Below are 26,973 nucleotides of genomic sequence, written 5' to 3' on the forward strand. Positions count from 1 at the left end.
GGAGGTTACTGTAAACCAACTCTGATTACTGGAAGGCTGTTAGAGGTAGTTCTTTACAGGATGTTACTGTAAATCAACTCTGATTACTGGAAGCCTGTTAGAGGTAGTTCTTTACAGGATGTTACTGTAAATCAACTCTGATTACTGGAAGCCTGTTAGAGATAGTTCTTTACAGGAGGTTACTGTAAACCAACTCTGATTACTGGAAGGCTGTTAGAGGTAGTTCTTTACAGGATGTTACTGTAAATCAACTCTGATTACTGGAAGCCTGTTAGAGGTAGTTCTTTACAGGATGTTACTGTAAATCAACTCTGATTACTGGAAGCCTGTTAGAGGTAGTTCTTTACAGGATGTTACTGTAAATCAACTCTGATTACTGGAAGCCTGTTAGAGATAGTTCTTTACAGGAGGTTACTGTAAATCAACTCTGATTACTGGAAGGCTGTTAGAGGTAGTTCTTTACAGGATGTTACTGTAAATCAACTCTGATTACTGGAAGGCTGTTAGAGGTAGTTCTTTACAGGAGGTTACTGTAAATCAACTCTGATTACTGGAAGGCTGTTAGAGGTAGTTCTTTACAGGATGTTACTGTAAATCAACTCTGATTACTGGAAGGCTGTTAGAGGTAGTTCTTTACAGGATGTTACTGTAAATCAACTCTGATTACTGGAAGGCTGTTAGAGGTAGTTCTTTACAGGATGTTACTGTAAATCAACTCTGATTACTGGAAGGCTGTTAGAGGTAGTTCTTTACAGGATGTTACTGTAAATCAACTCTGATTACTGGAAGGCTGTTAGAGGTAGTTCTTTACAGGATGTTACTGTAAATCAACTCTGATTACTGGAAAGGCTGTTAGAGGTAGTTCTTTACAGGATGTTACTGTAAATCAACTCTGATTACTGGAAGGCTGTTAGAGGTAGTTCTTTACAGGATGTTACTGTAAATCAACTCTGATTACTGGAAGGCTGTTAGAGGTAGTTCTTTACAGGATGTTACTGTAAATCAACTCTGATTACTGGAAGGCTGTTAGAGGTAGTTCTTTACAGGAGGTTACTGTAAACCAACTCTGATTACTGGAAGGCTGTTAGAGGTAGTTCTTTACAGGATGTTACTGTAAATCAACTCTGATTACTGGAAGGCTGTTAGAGGTAGTTCTCTACAGGATGTTACTGTAAATCAACTCTGATTACTGGAAGGCTGTTAGAGGTAGTTCTTTACAGGATGTTACTGTAAATCAACTCTGATTACTGGAAGCCTGTTAGAGGTAGTTCTTTACAGGATGTTACTGTAAATCAACTCTGATTACTGGAAGCCTGTTAGAGGTAGTTCTTTACAGGATGTTACTGTAAATCAACTCTGATTACTGGAAGCCTGTTAGAGATAGTTCTTTACAGGAGGTTACTGTAAATCAACTCTGATTACTGGAAGGCTGTTAGAGGTAGTTCTTTACAGGAGGTTACTGTAAATCAACTCTGATTACTGGAAGGCTGTTAGAGGTAGTTCTTTACAGGAGGTTACTGTAAATCAACTCTGATTACTGGAAGGCTGTTAGAGGTAGTTCTTTACAGGAGGTTACTGTAAATCAACTCTGATTACTGGAAGCCTGTTAGAGGTAGTTCTTTACAGGAGGTTACTGTAAATCAACTCTGATTACTGGAAGGCTGTTAGAGGTAGTTCTTTACAGGAGGTTACTGTAAATCAACTCTGATTACTGGAAGGCTGTTAGAGGTAGTTCTTTACAGGATGTTACTGTAAATCAACTCTGATTACTGGAAGGCTGTTAGAGGTAGTTCTCTACAGGAGGTTACTGTAAACCAACTCTGATTACTGGAAGGCTGTTAGAGGTAGTTCTCTACAGGAGGTTACTGTAAATAAACTCTGATTACTGGAAGGCTGTTAGAGTTAGTTCTTTACAGGATGTTACTGTAAATCAACTCTGATTACTGGAAGGCTGTTAGAGGTAGTTCTCTACAGGAGGTTACTGTAAACCAACTCTGATTACTGGAAGGCTGTTAGAGGTAGTTCTTTACAGGATGTTACTGTAAATCAACTCTGATTACTGGAAGGCTGTTAGAGGTAGTTCTTTACAGGAGGTTACTGTAAATCAACTCTGATTACTGGAAGGCTGTTAGAGGTAGTTCTCTACAGGAGGTTACTGTAAATCAACTCTGATTACTGGAAAGGCTGTTAGAGGTAGTTCTCTACAGGAGGTTACTGTAAATCAACTCTGATTACTGGAAGGCTGTTAGAGGTAGTTCTCTACAGGAGGTTACTGTAAATCAACTCTGATTACTGGAAGGCTGTTAGAGGTAGTTCTTTACAGGAGGTTACTGTAAATCAACTCTGATTACTGGAAGGCTGTTAGAGGTAGTTCTCTACAGGAGGTTACTGTAAATCAACTCTGATTACTGGAAAGGCTGTTAGAGGTAGTTCTCTACAGGAGGTTACTGTAAATCAACTCTGATTACTGGAAGGCTGTTAGAGGTAGTTCTCTACAGGAGGTTACTGTAAACCAACTCTGATTACTGGAAGGCTGTTAGAGATAGTTCTCTACAGGAGGTTACTGTAAATCAACTCTGATTACTGGAAGCCTGTTAGAGGTAGTTCTCTACAGGATGTTACTGTAAATCAACTCTGATTACTGGAAGGCTGTTAGAGGTAGTTCTTTACAGGATGTTACTGTAAATCAACTCTGATTACTGGAAGGCTGTTAGTGGCAGTGACTATTCTTTATATGCCTCTAATGCATGTGTGTGTGCGTGCGTGTGTGTGTGTGTGTGTGTGTGTGTGTGTGTGTGTGTGCGTGCGCGTGTGTGTGCGTGCGTGTGTGTGTGTGTGTGTGTGTCGAAGGAGTGAAGCTGACGGCAGCAGAGGAAGAGGAGTTGAAGAGCAGGTGGCAGGCTGCTCTGGGACCCAGATATCAAGTGGTTGTACGTCTCAGACTAACTTCTCATAGTTACACATATGATCATATACCAGATTACAGTTTGTACAGCTATCCAGACTACATCTATCCAGAGTACAGCTATCCAGAGTACAGCTATCCAGAGTACAGCTATCCAGAGTACAGCTATCCAGAGTACAGCTATCCAGAGTACATCTATCCAGACTACATCTATCCAGAGTACAGCTATCCAGAGTACAGCTATCCAGAGTACATCTATCCAGAGTACAGCTATCCAGAATACAGCTATCCAGAGTACATCTATCCAGAGTACAGCTATCCAGAGTACATCTATCCAGACTACATCTATCCAGAGTACAGCTATCCAGAATACAGCTATCCAGAGTACAGCTATCCAGAGTACAGCTACCAGAGTACATCTATCCAGAGTACATCTATCCAGAGTACAGCTATCCAGAGTACAGCTATACAGACTACAGCTATCCAGAGTACATCTATCCAGAGTACAGCTATCCAGAGTACATCTATCCAGAGTACATCTATCCAGAGTACAGCGATCCAGAGTACAGCTATCCAGAGTACAGCTATCCAGAGTACAGCTATCCAGAGTACAGCTATAAAGAGTACAGCTATCCAGAGTACATCTATCCAGAGTACAGCTATCCAGAGTACATCTATCCAGAGTACAGCTATCCAGAGTACATCTATCCAGAGTACATCTATCCAGAGTACAGCTATACTGCTATACAGAGTACATCTATCCAGAGTACATCTATCCAGAGTACAGCTATCCAGAGTACATCTATCCAGAGTACATCTATCCAGAGTACATCTATCCAGAGTACAGCTATACTGCTATACAGAGTACAGCTATACAGAGTACATCTATACTGCTATACAGAGTACAGCTATACAGAGTACAGCTATACAGAGTACATCTATACTGCTATACAGAGTACAGCTATTCAGAGTACAGCTATACAGAGTACAGCTATATTGCTATACAGAGAACAGCTATACAGAGTACATCTATACAGAGTACATCTATACTGCTATACAGAGTACAGCTATACAGAGAACAGCTATCCAGAGTACAGCTATACAGAGTACAGCTATACAGAGTACATCTATCCAGAGTACATCTATACTGCTATACAGAGTACAGCTATCCAGAGTACAGCTATACAGAGTACATCTATCCAGAGTACATCTATACAGAGTACATCTATACATAGAACAGTCGTGGCCAAAAGTTTTGAGAATGACACAAATATACATTTTCACAAAGTCTGCTGCCTCAGTTTGTATGATGGCAATTTGCATATACTCCAGAATGTTATGAAGAGGGATCAGATGAATTGCAATTCATTTGCAAAGTCCCTCTTTGCCATGCAAATGAACTGAATCCCCCCAAAACATTTCCACTACATTTCAGCCCTGCCACAAAAAGACCAGCTGACATCATGTCAGTGATTCTCTCATTGTGTTGACGAGGACAAGGCTGGAGATCACTCTGTCATGCTGATTGAGTTGAATAACAGACTGGAAGCTTCAAAAGGAGGGTGGTGCTTGGAATCATTGTTCTTCCTCTGTCAACCATGGTTATCTGCAAGGAAACACGTGCCGTCATCATTGCTTTGCACAAAATGGGCTTCACAGGCAAGGATATTGCTGCCAGTAAGATTGCACCTAAATCAACAATTTATCGGATCATCAAGAACTTCAAGAAGAGCGGTTCAATTGTTGTGAAGAAGGCTTCAGGGTGCCCAAGAAAGTACAGCAAGCACCAGGACTGTCTCCTAAAGTTGATTCAGCTGTGGGATCGGGGCACCACCAGTACAGAGCTTGCTCAGGAATGGCAGCAGGCAGGTGTGAGTGCATCTGCACGCACAGTGAGGCGAAGACTTTTGGAGGATGGCCTGGTGTCAAGAAAGGCAGCAAAGAAGCCACTTCTCTCCAGAAAAAACATCAGGGACAGACTGATATTCTGCAAAAGGTACAGGGTTGAGGACTGGGGTAAAGCCATTTTCTCTGATGAATCCCCTTTCCGATTGTTTGGGGCATCCGGAAAAAAGCTTGTCCGGAGAAGACAAGGTGAGCGCTACCATCAGTCCTGTGTCATATGCCACTTATGAAATGCTTGTAAATATACTTCAGTATTCCATAGTAACATCTGACAAAAATATCTAAAGACACTGAAGGCAGCAAACTTTGTGGAAATGAATATTTGTGTCATTCTCAAAACTTTTAGCCTCGACTGTACAGCTATAGAGAGGAGAGTGTTATTAACCCCTACTATCCCTCCCCTTCCCAGGTGTATCAGCTATAGAGAGGAGAGTGTGATTAACCCCTACTATCCCTCCCCTTCCCAGGTGTGTCAGCTATAGAGAGTGTTATTAACCCCTACTATCCCTCCCCTTCCCAGGTGTGTCAGCTATAGAGAGGAGAGTGTTATTAACCCCTACTATCCCTCCTCTTCCCAGGTGTATCAGCTATAGAGAGGAGAGTGTTATTAACCCCTACTATCCCTCCCCTTCCCAGGTGTATCAGCTATAGAGAGGAGAGTGTTATTAACCCCTACTATCCCTCCCCTTCCAGGTGTGTCAGCTATAGAGAGGAGAGTGTTATTAACCCCTACTATCCCTCCCCTTCCCAGGTGTGTCAGCTATAGAGAGGAGAGTGTTTTAACCCCTACTATCCCTCCCCTTCCCAGGTGTATCAGCTATAGAGAGGAGAGTGTTATTAACCCCTACTATCCCTCCCCTTCCCAGGTGTATCAGCTATAGAGAGGAGAGTGTTATTAACCCCTACTATCCCTCCCCTTCCCAGGTGTGTCAGCTATAGAGAGGAGAGTGTTATTAACCCCTACTATCCCTCCCCTTCCCAGGTGTATCAGCTATAGAGAGGAGAGTGTTATTAACCCCTACTATCCCTCCCCTTCCCAGGTGTGTCAGCTATAGAGAGGAGAGTGTTATTAACCCCTACTGTCCCTCCCCTTCCCAGGTGTGTCAGCTATAGAGAGGAGAGTGTTATTAACCCCTACTATCCCTCCCCTTCCCAGGTGTGTCAGCTATAGAGAGGAGAGTGTTATTAACCCCTACTGTCCCTCCCCTTCCCAGGTGTATCAGCTATAGAGAGGAGAGTGTTATTAACCCCTACTATCCCTCCCCTTCCCAGGTGTATCAGCTATAGAGAGGAGAGTGTTATTAACCCCTACTATCCCTCCCCTTCCCAGGTGTATCAGCTATAGAGAGGAGAGTGTTATTAACCCCTACTATCCCTCCCCTTCCCAGGTGTGTCAGCTATAGAGAGGAGAGTGTTATTAACCCCTACTATCCCTCCCCTTCCCAGGTGTGTCAGCTATAGAGAGGAGAGTGTTATTAACCCCTACTATCCCTCCTCTTCCCAGGTGTATCAGCTATAGAGAGTGTTATTAACCCCTACTATCCCTCCCCTTCCCAGGTGTATCAGCTATAGAGAGGAGAGTGTTATTAACCCCTACTATCCCTCCCCTTCCCAGGTGTATCAGCTATAGAGAGGAGAGTGTTATTAACCCCTACTGTCCCTCCCCTTCCCAGGTGTATCAGCTATAGAGAGGAGAGTGTTATTAACCCCTACTATCCCTCCCCTTCCAGGTGTATCAGCTATAGAGAGGAGAGTGTTATTAACCCCTACTATCCCTCCCCTTCCCAGGTGTGTCAGCTATAGAGAGGAGAGTGTTATTAACCCCTACTATCCCTCCCCTTCCCAGGTGTGTCAGCTATAGAGAGGAGAGTGTTATTAACCCCTACTGTCCCTCCCCTTCCCAGGTGTATCAGCTATAGAGAGGAGAGTGTTATTAACCCCTACTATCCCTCCCCTTCCCAGGTGTGTCAGCTATAGAGAGGAGAGTGTTATTAACCCCTACTATCCCTCCCCTTCCCAGGTGTGTCAGCTATAGAGAGGAGAGTGTTATTAACCCCTACTATCCCTCCCCTTCCCAGGTGTATCAGCTATAGAGAGGAGAGTGTTATTAACCCCTACTATCCCTCCCCTTCCCAGGTGTATCAGCTATAGAGAGGAGAGTGTTATTAACCCCTACTATCCCTCCCCTTCCCAGGTGTATCAGCTATAGAGAGGAGAGTGTTATTAACCCCTACTATCCCTCCCCTTCCCAGGTGTGTCAGCTATAGAGAGGAGAGTGTTATTAACCCCTACTATCCCTCCCCTTCCCAGGTGTATCAGCTATAGAGAGGAGAGTGTTATTAACCCCTACTATCCCTCCCCTTCCCAGGTGTATCAGCTATAGAGAGGAGAGTGTTATTAACCCCTACTATCCCTCCCCTTCCCAGGTGTGTCAGCTATAGAGAGGAGAGTGTTATTAACCCCTACTATCCCTCCCCTTCCCAGGTGTATCAGCTATAGAGAGGAGAGTGTTATTAACCCCTACTATCCCTCCCCTTCCCAGGTGTATCAGCTATAGAGAGGAGAGTGTTATTAACCCCTACTATCCCTCCCCTTCCCAGGTGTGTCAGCTATAGAGAGGAGAGTGTTATTAACCCCTACTATCCCTCCCCTTCCCAGGTGTATCAGCTATAGAGAGGAGAGTGTTATTAACCCCTACTATCCCTCCCCTTCCCAGGTGTGTCAGCTATAGAGAGGAGAGTGTTATTAACCCCTACTATCCCTCCCCTTCCCAGGTGTATCAGCTATAGAGAGGAGAGTGTTATTAACCCCTACTATCCCTCCCCTTCCCAGGTGTATCAGCTATAGAGAGGAGAGTGTTATTAACCCCTACTATCCCTCCCCTTCCCAGGTGTGTCAGCTATAGAGAGGAGAGTGTTATTAACCCCTACTATCCCTCCCCTTCCCAGGTGTATCAGCTATAGAGAGGAGAGTGTTATTAACCCCTACTATCCCTCCCCTTCCAGGTGTATCAGCTATAGAGAGGAGAGTGTTATTAACCCCTACTATCCCTCCCCTTCCCAGGTGTGTCAGCTATAGAGAGGAGAGTGTTATTAACCCCTACTATCCCTCCCCTTCCCAGGTGTATCAGCTATAGAGAGGAGAGTGTTATTAACCCCTACTATCCCTCCCCTTCCCAGGTGTGTCAGCTATAGAGAGGAGAGTGTTATTAACCCCTACTATCCCTCCCCTTCCCAGGTGTGTCAGCTATAGAGAGGAGAGTGTTATTAACCCCTACTATCCCTCCCCTTCCCAGGTGTGTCAGCTATAGAGAGGAGAGTGTTATTAACCCCTACTATCCCTCCCCTTCCCAGGTGTGTCAGCTATAGAGAGGAGAGTGTTATTAACCCTACTATCCCTCCCCTTCCAGGTGTATCAGCTATAGAGAGGAGAGTGTTATTAACCCCTACTATCCCTCCCCTTCCCAGGTGTGTCAGCTATAGAGATGAGAGTGTTATTAACCCCTACTATCCCTCCCCTTCCCAGGTGTATCAGCTATAGAGAGGAGAGTGTTATTAACCCCTACTATCCCTCCCCTTCCCAGGTGTGTCAGCTATAGAGAGGAGAGTGTTATTAACCCCTACTATCCCTCCCCTTCCCAGGTGTATCAGCTATAGAGAGGAGAGTGTTATTAACCCCTACTATCCCTCCCCTTCCCAGGTGTGTCAGCTATAGAGAGGAGAGTGTTATTAACCCCTACTATCCCTCCCCTTCCCAGGTGTGTCAGCTATAGAGAGGAGAGTGTCATTAACCCCTACTATCCCTCCTCTTCCCAGGTGTATCAGCTATAGAGAGGAGAGTGTTATTAACCCCTACTATCCCTCCCCTTCCCAGGTGTATCAGCTATAGAGAGGAGAGTGTTATTAACCCCTACTATCCCTCCCCTTCCCAGGTGTGTCAGCTATAGAGAGGAGAGTGTTATTAACCCCTACTATCCCTCCCCTTCCCAGGTGTGTCAGCTATAGAGAGGAGAGTGTTATTAACCCCTACTATCCCTCCTCTTCCAGGTGTGTCAGCTATAGAGAGTGTTATTAACCCCTACTATCCCTCCCCTTCCCAGGTGTATCAGCTATAGAGAGGAGAGTGTTATTAACCCCTACTATCCCTCCCCTTCCCAGGTGTATCAGCTATAGAGAGGAGAGTGTTATTAACCCCTACTATCCCTCCCCTTCCCAGGTGTATCAGCTATAGAGAGGAGAGTGTTATTAACCCCTACTATCCCTCCCCTTCCCAGGTGTATCAGTTATAGAGAGGAGAGTGTTATTAACCCCTACTATCCCTCCCCTTCCCAGGTGTATCAGTTATAGAGAGGAGAGTGTTATTAACCCCTACTATCCCTCCCCTTCCCAGGTGTGTCAGCTATAGAGAGGAGAGTGTTATTAACCCCTACTATCCCTCCCCTTCCCAGGTGTATCAGCTATAGAGAGTGTTATTAACCCCTACTATCCCTCCCCTTCCCAGGTGTATCAGCTATAGAGAGTGTTATTAACCCCTACTATCCCTCCCCTTCCCAGGTGTATCAGTTATAGAGAGGAGAGTGTTATTAACCCCTACTATCCCTCCCCTTCCAGGTGTGTCAGCTATAGAGAGGAGAGTGTTATTAACCCCTACTATCCCTCCCCTTCCTAGGTGTATCAGCTATAGAGAGTGTTATTAACCCCTACTATCCCTCCTCTTCCCAGGTGTGTCAGCTATAGAGAGTGTTATTAACCCCTACTATCCCTCCTCTTCCCAGGTGTATCAGCTATAGAGAGGAGAGTGTTATTAACCCCTACTATCCCTCCCCTTCCCAGGTGTATCAGCTATAGAGAGGAGAGTGTTATTAACCCCTACTATCCCTCCCCTTCCCAGGTGTATCAGCTATAGAGAGGAGAGTGTTATTAACCCCTACTATCCCTCCTCTTCCCGGGTGTGTCAGCTATAGAGAGTGTTATTAACCCCTACTATCCCTCCCCTTCCCAGGTGTATCAGCTATAGAGAGGAGAGTGTTATTAACCCCTACTATCCCTCCCCTTCCCAGGTGTGTCAGCTATAGAGAGGAGAGTGTTATTAACCCCTACTATCCCTCCCCTTCCCAGGTGTATCAGCTATAGAGAGGAGAGTGTTATTAACCCCTACTATCCCTCCTCTTCCCAGGTGTATCAGCTATAGAGAGGAGAGTGTTATTAACCCCTACTATCCCTCCCCTTCCCAGGTGTGTCAGCTATAGAGAGGAGAGTGTTATTAACCCCTACTATCCCTCCCCTTCCCAGGTGTATCAGCTATAGAGAGGAGAGTGTTATTAACCCCTACTATCCCTCCCCTTCCCAGGTGTATCAGCTATAGAGAGGAGAGTGTTATTAACCCCTACTATCCCTCCTCTTCCCAGGTGTGTCAGCTATAGAGAGGAGAGTGTTATTAACCCCTACCATCCCTCCTCTTCCCAGGTGTGTCAGCTATAGAGAGGAGAGTGTTATTAACCCCTACTATCCCTCCCCTTCCCAGGTGTATCAGCTATAGAGAGGAGAGTGTTATTAACCCCTACTATCCCTCCCCTTCCCAGGTGTATCAGCTATAGAGAGGAGAGTGTTATTAACCCCTACTATCCCTCCCCTTCCCAGGTGTGTCAGCTATAGAGAGGATAGTGTTATTAACCCCTACTATCCCTCCCCTTCCCAGGTGTATCAGCTATAGAGAGTGTTATTAACCCCTACTATCCCTCCTCTTCCCAGGTGTGTCAGCTATAGAGAGGAGAGTGTTATTAACCCCTACTACCCCCTCCCCTTCCCAGGTGTGTCAGCTATAGAGAGTGTTATTAACCCCTACTATCCTCCCTTCCCAGGTGTATCAGCTATAGAGAGGAGAGTGTTATTAACCCCTACTATCCCTCCTCTTCCCGGGTGTGTCAGCTATAGAGAGTGTTATTAACCCCTACTATCCCTCCCCTTCCAGGTGTATCAGCTATAGAGAGGAGAGTGTTATTAACCCCTACTATCCCTCCCCTTCCCAGGTGTGTCAGCTATAGAGAGGAGAGTGTTATTAACCCCTACTATCCCTCCCCTTCCCAGGTGTATCAGCTATAGAGAGGAGAGTGTTATTGACCCCTACTATCCCTCCTCTTCCCAGGTGTATCAGCTATAGAGAGGAGAGTGTTATTAACCCCTACTATCCCTCCCCTTCCCAGGTGTGTCAGCTATAGAGAGGAGAGTGTTATTAACCCCTACTATCCCTCCCCTTCCCAGGTGTATCAGCTATAGAGAGGAGAGTGTTATTAACCCCTACTATCCCTCCCCTTCCCAGGTGTATCAGCTATAGAGAGGAGAGTGTTATTAACCCCTACTATCCCTCCTCTTCCCAGGTGTGTCAGCTATAGAGAGGAGAGTGTTATTAACCCCTACTATCCCTCCTCTTCCCAGGTGTGTCAGCTATAGAGAGGAGAGTGTTATTAACCCCTACTATCCCTCCCCTTCCCAGGTGTATCAGCTATAGAGAGGAGAGTGTTATTAACCCCTACTATCCCTCCCCTTCCCAGGTGTATCAGCTATAGAGAGGAGAGTGTTATTAACCCCTACTATCCCTCCCCTTCCCAGGTGTGTCAGCTATAGAGAGGATAGTGTTATTAACCCCTACTATCCCTCCCCTTCCCAGGTGTATCAGCTATAGAGAGTGTTATTAACCCCTACTATCCCTCCTCTTCCCAGGTGTGTCAGCTATAGAGAGGAGAGTGTTATTAACCCCTACTACCCCTCCCCTTCCCAGGTGTGTCAGCTATAGAGAGTGTTATTAACCCCTACTATCCCTCCTCTTCCCAGGTGTGTCAGCTATAGAGAGTGTTATTAACCCCTACTATCCCTCCCCTTCCAGGTGTATCAGCTATAGAGAGGAGAGTGTTATTAACCCTACTATCCCTCCCTTCCCAGGTGTGTCAGCTATAGAGAGGAGAGTGTTATTAACCCCTACTATCCCTCCCTTCCCAGGTGTATCAGCTATAGAGAGGAGAGTGTTATTAACCCCTACTATCCTCCCCTTCCCAGGTGTATCAGCTATAGAGAGGAGAGTGTTATTAACCCCTACTATCCCTCCTCTTCCCGGGTGTGTCAGCTATAGAGAGTGTTATTAACCCCTACTATCCCTCCCCTTCCCAGGTGTATCAGCTATAGAGAGGAGAGTGTTATTAACCCCTACTATCCCTCCCCTTCCCAGGTGTGTCAGCTATAGAGAGGAGAGTGTTATTAACCCCTACTATCCTCCCCTTCCCAGGTGTATCAGCTATAGAGAGGAGAGTGGTTATTAACCCCTACTATCCCTCCCCTTCCCAGGTGTGTCAGCTATAGAGAGGAGAGTGTTATTAACCCCTACTATCCCTCCCCTTCCCAGGTGTATCAGCTATAGAGAGGAGAGTGTTATTAACCCCTACTATCCCTCCCCTCCCAGGTGTATCAGCTATAGAGAGGAGAGTGTTATTAACCCCTACTATCCCTCCTCTTCCCGGTGTGTCAGCTATAGAGAGTGTTATTAACCCCTACTATCCCTCCCCTTCCCAGGTGTATCAGCTATAGAGAGGAGAGTGTTATTAACCCCTACTATCCCTCCCCTTCCCAGGTGTGTCAGCTATAGAGAGGAGAGTGTTATTAAACCCCTACTATCCCTCCCCTTCCCAGGTGTATCAGCTATAGAGAGAGAGTGTTATTAACCCCACTATCCCTCCCCTTCCCCAGGTGTATCAGCTATAGAGAGGAGAGTGTTATTAACCCCTACTATCCCTCCCCTTCCCAGGTGTATCAGCTATAGAGAGGAGAGTGTTATTAACCCCTACTATCCCTCCTCTTCCCAGGTGTGTCAGCTATAGAGAGGAGAGTGTTATTAACCCCTACTATCCCTCCTCTTCCCAGGTGTGTCAGCTATAGAGAGGAGAGTGTTATTAACCCCCTACTATCCTCCCCTTCCCAGGTGTATCAGCTTATAGAGAATAGAGTGTTATTAACCCCTACTATCCCTCCCTTCCCAGGTGTGTCAGCTATAGAGAGGATAGTGTTATTAACCCCTACTATCCCTCCCTTCCCAGGTGTATCAGCTATAGAGAGTGTTATTACACGCCTACTATCCTCTCTTCCCAGGTGTGTCAGCTATAAGAAGGGAGAGTGTTATTAACGCCCTACTATCCCTCCCTTCCCAAGGTGTGTCAGCTATAGAGAGGAGTGTTTATTAACCCTACTATCCCTCCCCTCCCAGGTGTATCAGCTATAGAGAGGAGAGTGTTATTACCCCTACTATCCTCCCTCCCCTTCCCAGGTGTATCAGCTATAGAGAGGAGAGTGTTATTAACCCCTACTATCCCTCCTCTTCCCAGGTGTGTCAGCTTAGAGAGGAGAGGTGTTATTAACCCCTACTATCCCTCCTCTTCCCAGGTGTGGTCAGCTATAGAGAGGAGAGTGTTATTAACCCCTACTATCCTCCCCTTCCCAGGTGTATCAGCTATAGAGAGGAGAGTGTTATTAACCCCTACTACCCTCCTCTTCCCAGGTGTGTCCCAGCTATAGAGAGTGTTATTAACCCCTACTATCCCTCCTCTTCCCAGGTGTGTCAGCTATAGAGAGGAGAGTGTTATTAACCCCTACTATCCCTCCTCTTCCCAGGTGTGTCAGCTATAGAAGTGTTATTAACCCCTACTATCCCTCCCCTTCCCAGGTGTGTCAGCTATAGAGAGGAGAGTGTTATTAAACCCCTACTATCCCTCCTCTTCCCAGGTGTGTCAGCTATAGAGAGTGTTATTAACCCTACTATCCCTCCCCTTCCCAGGTGTGTCAGCCTATAGAGAGGAGAGTGTTATTAACCCCTACTGTCCCTCTCTTCCCAGGTGTGTCAGCTATAGAGTGTTATTAACCCTACTATCCCTCCCCTTCCCAGGTGGTGTCAGCTATAGAGAGTGTTATTAACCCCTACTATCCCTCCTCTTCCCAGGTGTGTCAGCTATAGAGAGTGTTATTAACCCCTACTATCCCTCCTCTTCCAGGTGTGTCAGCTATAGACAGTGTTATTAACCCCTACTATCCCTCCTCTTCCCAGGTGTATCAGCTATAGAGAGTGTTATTAACCCCCTACTATCCCTCCTCTTCCCAGGTGTTGTCAGCTATAGAGAGTGTTATTAACCCCTACTATCCCTCCCCTTCCCAGGTGTATCAGCTATAGAGAGGAGAGTGTTATTAACCCCTTCTATCCCTCCCCTTCCCAGGTGTGTCAGCTATAGAGAGGAGAGTGTTATTAACCCCTACTATCCCGCCCCTTCCCAGGTGTATCAGCTTATAGAGAGGAGAGTGTTATTAACCCCTACTATCCCTCCTCTTCCCAGGTGTGTCAGCTATAGAGAGTGTTATTAACCCCTACTATCCCTCCTCTTCCCAGGTGTGTCAGCTATAGAGAGTGTTATTAACCCCTACTATCCCTCCTCTTCCCAGGTGTGTCAGCTATAGAGAGGAGAGTGTTATTAACCCCTACTATCCCTCCTCTTCCCAGGTGTATCAGCTATAGAGAGTGTTATTAACCCCTACTATCCCCTCCTCTTCCCAGGTGTGTCAGCTATAGAGAGTGTTTATTAACCCCTACTATCCCTCCCCTTCCCAGGTGTATCAGCTATAGAGAAGTGTTATTAACCCCTACTATCCCTCCCTCTTCCCAGGTGTGTCCGCTATAGAGAGGAGTGTTATTAACCCCTACTATCCCTCCTCTTCCCAGGTGTATCAGCTAGAGAGAGTGTTATTAACCCCTACTATCCCTCCTCTTCCCAGATGTATCAGCTAGAGAGAGTGTTATTAACCCCTACTATCCCTCCTCTTCCCAGATGTATCAGCTGAGAGAGTGTTATTAACCCCTACTATCCCTCCTCTTCCCAGGTGTTATCAGCTATAGAGAGGAGAGTGTTATTAACCCCTACTATCCCTCCTCTTCCCAGGTGTGTCAGCTATAGAGAGGAGAGTGTATTAACCCCTACTATCCCTCCTCTTCCCAGGTGTGTCAGCTATAGAGAGTATTATTAACCCCTACTATCCCTCCCCTTCCCAGGTGTGTCAGCTATAGAGAGTGTTATTAACCCCTACTATCCCTCCCCTTCCCAGGTGTGTCAGCTATAGAGAGTGTTATTAACCCCTACTGTCCCTCCCCTTCCCAGGTGTGTCAGCTATAGAGAGGAGAGTGTTATTAACCCCTACTATCCCGCCCCTTCCCAGGTGTGTCAGCTATAGAGAGGAGAGTGTTATTAACCCCTACTATCCCTCCCCTTCCCAGGTGTGTCAGCTATAGAGAGTGTTATTAACCCCTACTATCCCTCCCCTTCCCAGGTGTGTCAGCTATAGAGAGGAGAGTGTTATTAACCCCTACTATCCCTCCCCTTCCCAGGTGTGTCAGCTATAGAGAGGAGAGTGTTATTAACCCCTACTATCCCTCCTCTTCCCAGGTGTGTCAGCTATAGAGAGGAGAGTGTTATTAACCCCTACTATCGAGAGTGTTATTAACCCCTACTATCCCTTCCCATTCCAGGTGTATCAGCTATAGAGCGGAGAGGTTATTAACCCCTACTATCCCTCCTCTTCCCAGGTGTGTCAGCTATAGAGAGGGTTATTAACCCTACTATCCTCATCTACCAGGTGTGTCAGCTCGATAGAGAGAGGAGTGTTATTAACCCCTACTATCCCTCCTCTTCCCAGGTGTGTCAGCTATAGAGAGTGTTATTAACCCCTACTATCCCTCCTCGTCCAGGCTGTTTTTCCCAGCTATAGAGAGGAGAGGGTATTAACCCCTACTATCCCTCCCCTCTCCCAGGGTGTCAGCTATAGAGTGTTTAATTAACCCCTTACTATCCCTCCCTTCCCAGGTGTGGTCAGCTATAGAGAGGAGAGTGTTATTAACCCCTACTATCCCCTCCTCTCCCAGGTGTGTCAGCTATAGAGAGTGTTATTAAACCCCTACTATCCTCCCCTTCCCAGGTGTGTCAGCTATAGAGAGGAGAGTGTTATTAACCCCTACTGTCCCTCCTCTTCCCAGGTGTGTCAGCTATAGAGTGTTATTACCCTACTATCCCTCCCCTTCCCAGGTGTGTCAGCTATAGAGAGTGTTATTAACCCCCTACTATCCCTCCTCTTCCCAGGTGTGTCAGCTATAGAGAGTGTTATTAACCCTACTATCCCTCCTCTTCCCAGGTGTATCAGCTATAGAGAGTGTTATTAACCCCTACTATCCCTCCTCTTCCCAGGTGTGTCAGCTATAGAGAGTGTTATTAACCCCTACTATCCCTCCCCTTCCCAGGTGTATCAGCTATAGAGAGGAGAGTGTTATTAACCCCTTCTATCCCTCCCCTTCCCAGGTGTGTCAGCTATAGAGAGGAGAGTGTTATTAACCCCTACTATCCCGCCCCTTCCCAGGTGTATCAGCTATAGAGAGGAGAGTGTTATTAACCCCTACTATCCCTCCTCTTCCCAGGTGTGTCAGCTATAGAGAGTGTTATTAACCCCTACTATCCCTCCTCTTCCCAGGTGTGTCAGCTATAGAGAGTGTTATTAACCCCTACTATCCCTCCTCTTCCCAGGTGTGTCAGCTATAGAGAGGAGAGTGTTATTAACCCCTACTATCCCTCCTCTTCCCAGGTGTATCAGCTATAGAGAGTGTTATTTACCCCTACTATCCCTCCTCTTCCCAGGTGTGTCAGCTATAGAGAGTGTTATTAACCCCTACTATCCCTCCCCTTCCCAGGTGTATCAGCTATAGAGAGTGTTATTAACCCCTACTATCCCTCCTCTTCCCAGGTTGTGTCAGCTATAGAGAGGAGTGTTATTAACCCCTACTATCCCTCCTCTTCCCAGGTGTATCAGCTAGAGAGATTGTTATTAACCCCTACTATCCCTCCTCTTCCAGATGTATCAGCTAGAGAGAGTGTTATTAACCCCTACTATCCCTCCTCTTCCCAGATGTATCAGCTAGAGAGAGTGTTATTAACCCCTACTATCCCTCCTCTTCCCAGGTGTATCAGCTATAGAGAGGAGAGTGTTATTAACCCCTACTATCCCTCCTCTTCCCAGGTGTGTCAGCTATAGAGAGTATTATTAACCCCTACTATCCCTCCCCTTCCCAGGTGTGTCAGCTATAGAGAGTGTTATTAACCCCTACTATCCCTCCCCTTCCCAGGTGTGTCAGCTATAGAGAGTGTTATTAACCCCTACTGTCCCTCCCCTTCCCAGGTGTGTCAGCTATAGAGAGGAGAGTGTTATTAACCCCTACTATCCCGCCCCTTCCCAGGTGTGTCAGCTATAGAGAGGAGAGTGTTATTAACCCCTACTATCCCTCCCCTTCCCAGGTATGTCAGCTATAGAGAGTGTTATTAACCCCTACTATCCCTCCCCTTCCCAGGTGTGTCAGCTATAGAGAGGAGAGTGTTATTAACCCCTACTATCCCTCCCCTTCCCAGGTGTGTCAGCTATAGAGAGGAGAGTGTTATTAACCCCTACTATCCCTCCTCTTCCAGGTGTGTCAGCTATAGAGAGTGTTATTAACCCCTACTATCCCTCCCCTTCCCAGGTGTGTCAGCTATAGAGAGGAGAGTGTTATTAACCCCTACTATCCCTCCCCTTCCCAGGTGTGTCAGCTACAGAGAGTGTTATTAACCCCTACTATCCCTCCTCTTCCCAGGTGTGTCAGCTATAGAGAGTGTTATTAACCCCTACTATCCCTCCTCTTCCCAGGTGTGTCAGCTAGACTATCCCGCCCCTTCCCAGGTGTGTCAGCTATAGAGAGTGTTATTAACCCCTACTATCCCTCCTCTTCCCAGGTGTGTCAGCTATAGAGAGTGTTTATTAACCCCTACTATCCCTCCTCTTCCCAGGTGTGTCAGCTATAGAGAGGAGAGTGTTATTAACCCCTACTATCCCTCCTCTTCCCAGGTGTATCAGCTATAGAGAGTGTTATTAACCCCTACTATCCCTCCTCTTCCCAGGTGTGTCAGCTATAGAGAGTGTTATTAACCCCTACTATCCCTCCCCTTCCCAGGTGTATCAGCTATAGAGAGTGTTATTAACCCCTACTATCCCTCCTCTTCCCAGGTGTGTCAGCTATAGAGAGGAGTGTTATTAACCCCTACTATCCCTCCTCTTCCCAGGTGTATCAGCTAGAGAGAGTGTTATTAACCCCTACTATCCCTCCTCTTCCCAGATGTATCAGCTAGAGAGAGTGTTATTAACCCCTACTATCCCTCCTCTTCCCAGATGTATCAGCTAGAGAGAGTGTTATTAACCCTACTATCCCTCCTCTTCCCAGGTGTATCAGCTATAGAGAGGAGAGTGTTATTAACCCCTACTATCCCTCCTCTTCCCAGGTGTGTCAGCTATAGAGAGGAGAGTGTTATTAACCCCTACTATCCCTCCTCTTCCCAGGTGTGTCAGCTATAGAGAGTATTATTAACCCCTACTATCCCTCCCCTTCCCAGGTGTGTCAGCTATAGAGAGTGTTATTAACCCCTACTATCCTCCCCTTCCCAGGTGTGTCAGCTATAGAGAGTGTTATTAACCCCTACTGTCCCTCCCCTTCCCAGGTGTGTCAGCTATAGAGAGGAGAGTGTTATTAACCCCTACTATCCCGCCCCTTCCCAGGTGTGTCAGCTATAGAGAGGAGAGTGTTATTAACCCCTACTATCCCTCCCTTCCCAGGTGTGTCAGCTATAGAGAGTGTTATTAACCCCTACTATCCCTCCCCTTCCCAGGTGTGTCAGCTATAGAGAGGAGAGTGTTATTAACCCCTACTATCCCTCCCTTCCCAGGTGTGTCAGCTATAGAGAGGAGAGTGTTATTAACCCCTACTATCCCTCCTCTTCCCAGGTGTGTCAGCTATAGAGAGTGTTATTACCCCTACTATCCCTCCCCTTCCCAGGTGTGTCAGCTATAGAGAGGAGAGTGTTATTAACCCCTACTATCCCTCCCCTTCCCAGGTGTGTCAGCTACAGAGAGTGTTATTAACCCCTACTATCCCTCCTCTTCCCAGGTGTGTCAGCTATAGAGAGTGTTATTAACCCCTACTATCCCTCCTCTTCCCAGGTGTGTCAGCTAGACTATCCCGCCCCTTCCCAGGTGTGTCAGCTATAGAGAGGAGAGTGTTATTAACCCCTACTATCCTCCTCTTCCCAGGTGTGTCAGCTATAGAGAGGAGAGTGTTATTAACCCCTACTATCCCTCCTCTTCCCAGGTGTGTCAGCTATAGAGAGGAGAGTGTTATTAACCCCTACTATCCCTCCCCTTCCCAGGTGTATCAGTTATAGAGAGGAGAGTGTTATTAACCCCTACTATCCCTCCCCTTCCCAGGTGTATCAGCTATAGAGAGGAGAGTGTTATTAACCCCTACTATCCCTCCCCTTCCCAGGTGTGTCAGCTATAGAGAGGATAGTGTTATTAACCCCTACTATCCCTCCCCTTCCCAGGTGTATCAGCTATAGAGAGTGTTATTAACCCCTACTATCCCTCCTCTTCCCAGGTGTGTCAGCTATAGAGAGGAGAGTGTTATTAACCCCTACTACCCCTCCCCTTCCCAGGTGTGTCAGCTATAGAGAGTGTTATTAACCCCTACTATCCCTCCTCTTCCCAGGTGTGTCAGCTATAGAGAGTGTTATTAACCCCTACTATCCCGCCCCTTCCCAGGTGTGTCAGCTATAGAGAGTGTTATTAACCCCTACTATCCCTCCCCTTCCCAGGTGTGTCAGCTATAGAGAGTGTTATTAACCCCTACTGTCCCTCCCCTTCCCCGGTGTGTCAGCTATAGAGAGGAGAGTGTTATTAACCCTACTATCCCGCCCCTTCCCAGGTGTGTCAGCTATAGAGAGGAGAGTGTTATTAACCCCTACTATCCCTCCCCTTCCCAGGTGTGTCAGCTATAGAGAGTGTTATTAACCCCTACTATCCCTCCCTTCCCAGGTGTGTCAGCTATAGAGAGGAGAGTGTTATTAACCCCTACTATCCCTCCCCTTCCCAGGTGTGTCAGCTATAGAGAGGAGAGTGTTATTAACCCCTACTATCCCTCCTCTTCCCAGGTGTGTCAGCTATAGAGAGTGTTATTAACCCCTACTATCCCTCCCCTTCCCAGGTGTGTCAGCTATAGAGAGGAGAGTGTTATTAACCCCTACTATCCCTCCCCTTCCCAGGTGTGTCAGCTACAGAGAGTGTTATTAACCCCTACTATCCCTCCTCTTCCCAGGTGTGTCAGCTATAGAGAGTGTTATTAACCCCTACTATCCCTCCTCTTCCCAGGTGTGTCAGCTAGACTATCCCGCCCCTTCCCAGGTGTGTCAGCTATAGAGAGTTTTATTAACCCCTACTATCCTCCTCTTCCCAGGTGTGTCAGCTATAGAGAGTGTTATTAACCCCTACTATCCCGCCCCTTCCCAGGTGTGTCAGCTATAGAGAGGAGAGTGTTATTAACCCCTACTATCCCTCCCCTTCCCAGGTGTGTCAGCTATAGAGAGTGTTATTAACCCCTACTATCCCTCCTCTTCCCAGGTGTATCAGCTATAGAGAATGTTATTAACCCCTACTATCCCTCCCCTTCCCAGGTGTGTCAGCTATAGAGAGGAGAGTGTTATTAACCCCTACTATCCCTCCTCTTCCCAGGTGTGTCAGCTATAGAGAGTGTTATTAACCCCTACTATCCCTCCTCTTCCCAGGTGTGTCAGCTATAGAGAGTGTTATTAACCCCTACTATCCCTCCTCTTCCCAGGTGTGTCAGCTATAGAGAGTGTTATTAACCCCTACTATCCCTCCTCCTCCCAGGTGTGTCAGCTATAGAGAGTGTTATTAACCCCTACTATCCCTCCTCTTCCCAGGTGTGTCAGCTATAGAGAGTGTTATTAACCCCTACTATCCCTCCTCTTCCCAGGTGTGTCAGCTATAGAGAGTGTTATTAACCCCTACTATCCCTCCTCTTCCCAGGTGTGTCAGCTATAGAGAGTGTTATTAACCCCTACTATCCCTCCTCTTCCCAGGTGTGTCAGCTATAGAGAGTGTTATTAACCCCTACTATCCCTCCCCTTCCCAGGTGTGTCAGTTGGAGAGGTTCAGTGAGACCAGCGGTCTAGGCATCAGCACGGAGGCCAGGGCAGGACACCACTACCTGTGCTCCGTCTTACCTGAGGGTCCCGTCGGACAGAGCAGGAAGATACACCCTGGAGACCAGATACTGGAGGTGGGAGGGATTCACATCCAGGCATTCATTTAAACACAACATATTTCACCTTTATTTAACCAGGTAGGCCAGTTGAGAACACCTTTATTTAACCAGGTAGGCTAGTTGAGAACACCTTTATTTAACCAGGTAGGCCAGTTGAGAACACCTTTATTTAACCAGGTAGGCCAGTTGAGAACAGGTTCTCATTTACAACTGTTACCTGGCCAAGAATAAAGCAAAGCAGTTCGACACAAACAACAACACAGAGTTACACATGGAGTAAACAACATACAGTAGAATATATATATATATATATATATATACAGTGAGTGTAAATCAGGTAAGATAAGGGAGGTAAGGCAATAAATAGGCCATAGTGGTGAAATAACTACAATATAGTAATTAAACACTGGAGTGATAGATGTACAGAAGATGATGATTAATTCATTAATTGGTTTGTTCGTTCAATCATTTGTTCATTCATTCATTCATTCATTTGTTCATTCATTCATTCATTCAATCATTTGTTCATTCATTCATTTGTTCATTCATTCATTTGTTCATTCATTCATTCATTTGTTCATTCGTTCATTCATTCGTTTATTCATTCATTCATTCATTCATTTGTTCATTCATTCATGCATTCATTCATTCATTTGTTCATTCGTTTGGTTTGTTAATGAATGAATTTGTTATTTAATTCACTGCTTTGTTCATTAATTCATTCATTTGTTTAGTAATTCATGTATTCACCCATCTACACATCCAATGGAGCATTGACCCTGTTCTGCTATGATGTAGCTACATACGGCACATTCAACATGTATGCTGACCAGACGAGCTTCTCCCCTCTCCCAGGCGAATGGTATCCCTCTGATAGGAGAGACTCACAGAGAGGTGATCAGCGTTCTGAGAGAGCTGCCTCTGTGTGTTTGTATGGTGTGCTGCCGCGTCGTGCACCCACAGCTACGGGACAGTGACCACGATGATGATGATGAAGATGTACAGCTCCCCCTCAAAGAGCTACTGGCTGAGTTCAACGGCAAGGTAGAGAGGGATGGGGAGGAGGGATGGAGGGGGAGATGGAGGGATGGGGTGATGGACGGTGGGATGGAGGAATAGGGAAATGGAGGGGAGATGGAGAGATGGGGTGATGGAGGGATGGGGAGATGGAGAGATGGGGTGATGGAGGGGAGATGGCGGGATGGGGAGATGGAGAGATGGGGTGATGGAGGGGAGATGGAGGGATGTGGAGATGGAGAGATGGGGAGATTGAGGAGGGATGGAGGGGGAGGTGGGATGGAGGAATAGGGAAATGGAGGGGAGATAGAGAGATGGGGTGATGGAGGAGTGGGGAGATGGAGAGTGGGGTGATGGAGGAGTGGGGAGATGGAGGGATGCCGAAATGGAAGGGGAATGGGGAGATGGGATGGATGGATGGGAAGATGAAGGGATATGGAGATGGATGGAAATGGAGATGGAGGGATATGGAGATGGATGGATATGGAGATGGAGGGATATGGAGATGGAGGGATATGGAGATGAAGGGATATGGAGATGGATGGATATGGAGATGGAGGGATATGGAGATGGAGGGATATGGAGATGGAGGGATATGGAGATGGAGGGAGATGGAGGGATATGGAGATGGAGGGATATGGAGATGGAGGGATATGGAGATGGAGGGATATGGAGATGAAGGGATATGGAGATGGAGGGATATGGAGATGGAGGGATATTGAGATGGGGGATATGGAGATGGAGGGATATAGAGATGGAGGGATGTGGAGATGGAGGGATATGGAGATGGAGGGATGTGGAGATGGAGGGATATGGAGATGGAAAGATATGGAGATGGAGGGATATAGAGATGGAGGGATATTGAGATGGGGGATATGGAGATGGAGGGATATAGAGATGGAGGGATGTGGAGATGGAGGGATATGGAGATGGAGGGATGTGGAGATGGAGGGATATGGAGATGGAGGGATATGGAGATGGAGGGGGTAGGAGGGATGGAGGGGGAGGTGGGATGGAGGGGAGATAGAGAGATGGGGTGATGGAGGAATATGGAGATGGAGGGATATGGAGATGGAGGGATATGGAGATGGAGGGATATGGAGATGGATGGATGGGAAGATGAAGGTGTGGGGTGATGGAGGAATATGGAGATGGAGGGATATGGAGATGGAGGGATATAGAGATGGAGGGATATGGAGATGGAGGGATATAGAGATGGAGGAATATGGAGATGGAGGCATATGGAGATGGAGGGATATAGAGATGGAGGGATATGGAGATGGCGAGATATGGAGATGAATGGATGGGAAGATGAAGGGGTGGGGTGATGGAGGAATATGGAGATGGAGGGATATGGAGATGGAGGGATATGGAGATGGAGGGATATAGAGATGGAGGGATATAGAGATGGAGGGAGATTGAGATGGAGGGATATGAGGATGGAGGGATGTGGAGATGGAGGGATATAGAGATGGAGGGATATAGAGATGGAGGGATATGGAGATGGAGGGATATGGAGATGGAGGAATATGTAGATGGTGGAATATGGAGATGGAGGGATATGGAGATGGAGGGATGTGGAGATGGAGGGATGTGGAGATGGAGGGATATAGAGATTGAGGGATATGGAGATGGAGGGATATGGAGATGGAGGGATATGGAGATGGAGGGATATGGAGATGGAGGGATGTGGAGATGGAGGGATGTGGAGATGGAGGGATATGGAGATGGAGGGATATGGAGATGGAGGGATATGGATGGAGATGGAGGGATATAGAGGTGGAGGGATATAGAGATGGGGGGATGTGGAGATGGAGGGATGTGGAGATGGAGGGATATGGAGATGGAGGGATGTGGAGATGGAGGGATATGGAGGTGGAGGGATATAGAGATGGAGGGATGTGGAGATGGAGGGATATGGAGATGGAGGGATATGGATGGAGATGGAGGGATGTGGAGATGGAGGGATATGGAGATGGAGGGATATGGATGGAGATGGAGGGATATGGAGAAGGAGGGATATGGAGATGGAGAGATATGGAGATGGAGGGATATAGAGATGGAGGGATATGGAGATGGAGAGATATGGAGATGGAGGGATATGGAGATGGAGGGATGTGGAGATGGAGGGATATGGGGATGGAGGGATGTGGAGATGGAGGGATATAGAGATGGAGGGATATGGAGATGGAGGAATATGTAGATGGAGGGATATGGAGATGGAGGGATGTGGAGATGGAGGGATGTGGAGATTGAGGGATATAGAGATGGAGGGATATAGAGATGGAGGGATATGGAGATGGAGGGATATGGAGATGGAGGGATATGGAGATGAAGGGATATGGAGATGGAGGGATGGGGAGATGGAGGAATATGGAGATGGAGGAATATGGAGATGGAGGGATATAGAGATGGAGGAATATGGAGATGGAGGGATATGGAGATGGAGGGATGTGGAGATGGAGGGATGTGGAGATGGAGGGATGTGGAAATGGAGGGATATAGAGATGGAGGGATATAGAGATGGAGGGATATGGAGATGGAGGGATATGGAGATGGAGGAATATGGAGATGGAGGGATATGGAGATGGAGGGATATGGAGATGGAGGGATGTGGAGATGGAGGGATATGGAGATGGAGGGATATGGAGATGGAGGTATATGGAGATGGAGGAATATGGAGATGGAGGAATATGGAGATGGAGGGATATGGAGATGGAGGGATGTGGAGATGGAGGGATATAGAGATGGAGGGATATAGAGATGGAGGGATATGGAGATGGAGGGATATGGAGATGGAGGAATATGGAGATGGAGGGATATGGAGATGGAGGGATATGGAGATGGAGGGATGTGGAGATGGAGGGATATGGAGATGGAGGGATATGGAGATGGAGGGATATAGAGATGGAGGGATATGGAGATGGAGGTATATGGAGATGGAGGAATATGGAGATGGAGGGATATGGAGATGGAGGGATATGGAGATGGAGGGATGTGGAGATGGAGGGATATGGAGATGGAGGAATATAGACATGGAGGGATATGGAGATGGAGGGATATGGAGATGGAGGGATGTGGAGATGGAGGGATATGGAGATGGAGGAATATAGACATGGAGGGATATGGAGATGGAGGGATATGGAGATGGAGGGATGTGGAGATGGAGGGATATTGAGATGGAGGGATATGGAGATGGAGGGATATGGAGATGGAGGGATATGGAGATGGAGGGATATGGAGATGGAGGGATATGGAGATGAAGGGATATGGAGATGGAGGGATATGGAGATGGAGGGATGGGGAGATGGAGGAATATGGAGATGGAGGAATATGGAGATGGAGGGATATAGAGATGGGAGGAATATGGAGATGGAGGGATATGGAGATGGAGGGAATGTGGAGATGGAGGGATGTGGAGATGGAGGGATGTGGAAATGGAGGGATATTAGAGATGGAGGGGATATAGAGATGGAGGGATATGGAGATGGAGGGATATGGAGATGGAGGAATATGGAGAATGGAGGGATATGGAGATGGAGGGATATGGAGATGGAGGGATGTGGAGATGGAGGGATATGGAGATGGGAGGGATAGTGGAGATGGAGGTATATGGAGATGGAGGAATATGGAGATGGAGGGATATGGAGATGGAGGGATGTGGAGATGGAGGGATATAGAGATGGAGGGATATAGAAGATGGAGGGAATATGGAGATGGAGGGAATGGAATGGAGGAATATGGAGATGGAGGGATATGGAGATGGAGGGATATGGAGATGGAGGGATGTGGAGATGGAGGGATATGGAGATGGAGGGATATGGAGATGGAGGGATATAGAGATGGAGGGATATGGAGATGGAGGTATATGGAGATGGAGGAATATGGAGATGGAGGGATATGGAGATGGAGGGATATGGAGATGGAGGGATGTGGAGATGGAGGGATATGGAGATGGAGGAATATAGACATGGAGGGATATGGAGATGGAGGGATATGGAGATGGAGGGATGTGGAGATGGAGGGATATGGAGATGGAGGAATATAGACATGGAGGGATATGGAGATGGAGGGATATGGAGATGGAGGGATGTGGAGATGGAGGGATATTGAGATGGAGGGATATGGAGATGGAGGGATATGGAGATGGAGGGATATAGAATATTGGAGATGGAGGGATATGGAGATGGAGGGATATGGAGATGGAGGGATATAGAGATGGAGGGAGATGGAGGGATATGGGAGATGGAGGATATGGAGATGGAGGGATTGTGGAGAGGGGGATATGGAGATGGAGGGATATGGAGATGGAGGGATATGGAGATGGAGGGATGTGGAGATGGAGATGGAGGGATATGGAGATGGAGATGGGGGGATATGGAGATGGAGGGATATGGAGATGGAGGGATATGGAGAAGGGGGGAATTATGGAGATGGAGGGATATGGAGATGGAGGGATATGGAGATGGAGGGATGGTTGGATGGAGAATGGAGGGAATGGAGATGGAGGGATATGGAGATGGAGGGATATAGAGATGGAGGGATGTGGAGATGGAGGGAAATGGAGATGAAGGGATATGGAGATGGAGGTATATGGAGATGGAGGGATATGGAGATGGAGGGATGTGGAGATGGAGGGATATTGAGATGGAGGGATATGGAGATGGAGGGATATGGAGATGGAGGGATATAGAGATGGAGGGATATGGAGATGGAGGGATATGGAGATGGAGGGATATGGAGATGGAGGGATATGGAGATGGAGGGAGATGGAGGGATATGGAGATGGAGGGATATGGAGATGGAGGGATATAGAGATGGAGGGATATAGAGATGGAGATGGGGGGATATGGAGATGGAGGGATATGGAGATGGAGGGATATGGAGAAGGGGGGATATGGAGATGGAGGGATATGGAGATGGAGGGATGTGGAGAT

The 26,973-nt window shown here is 47.0% G+C and overlaps 1 protein-coding gene across 1 annotated transcript in view; it reads left to right on the forward strand.

Annotated features, from left to right (window-relative positions):
- Window positions 1-26,973, forward strand: part of LOC116372533 (uncharacterized) — a 135,289-nt gene that overhangs the window by 33,157 nt on the left and 75,159 nt on the right. The window contains 3 exon segments of the mRNA XM_031821357.1: window positions 2,851-2,930; window positions 20,888-21,034; window positions 21,875-22,063. Coding sequence (XP_031677217.1) covers window positions 2,851-2,930; window positions 20,888-21,034; window positions 21,875-22,063 — 416 coding nt within the window.

This window comes from Oncorhynchus kisutch, unplaced genomic scaffold (genome assembly GCF_002021735.2).
Source record: "Oncorhynchus kisutch isolate 150728-3 unplaced genomic scaffold, Okis_V2 scaffold3965, whole genome shotgun sequence".
Lineage (NCBI taxonomy): Eukaryota > Metazoa > Chordata > Actinopteri > Salmoniformes > Salmonidae > Oncorhynchus > Oncorhynchus kisutch.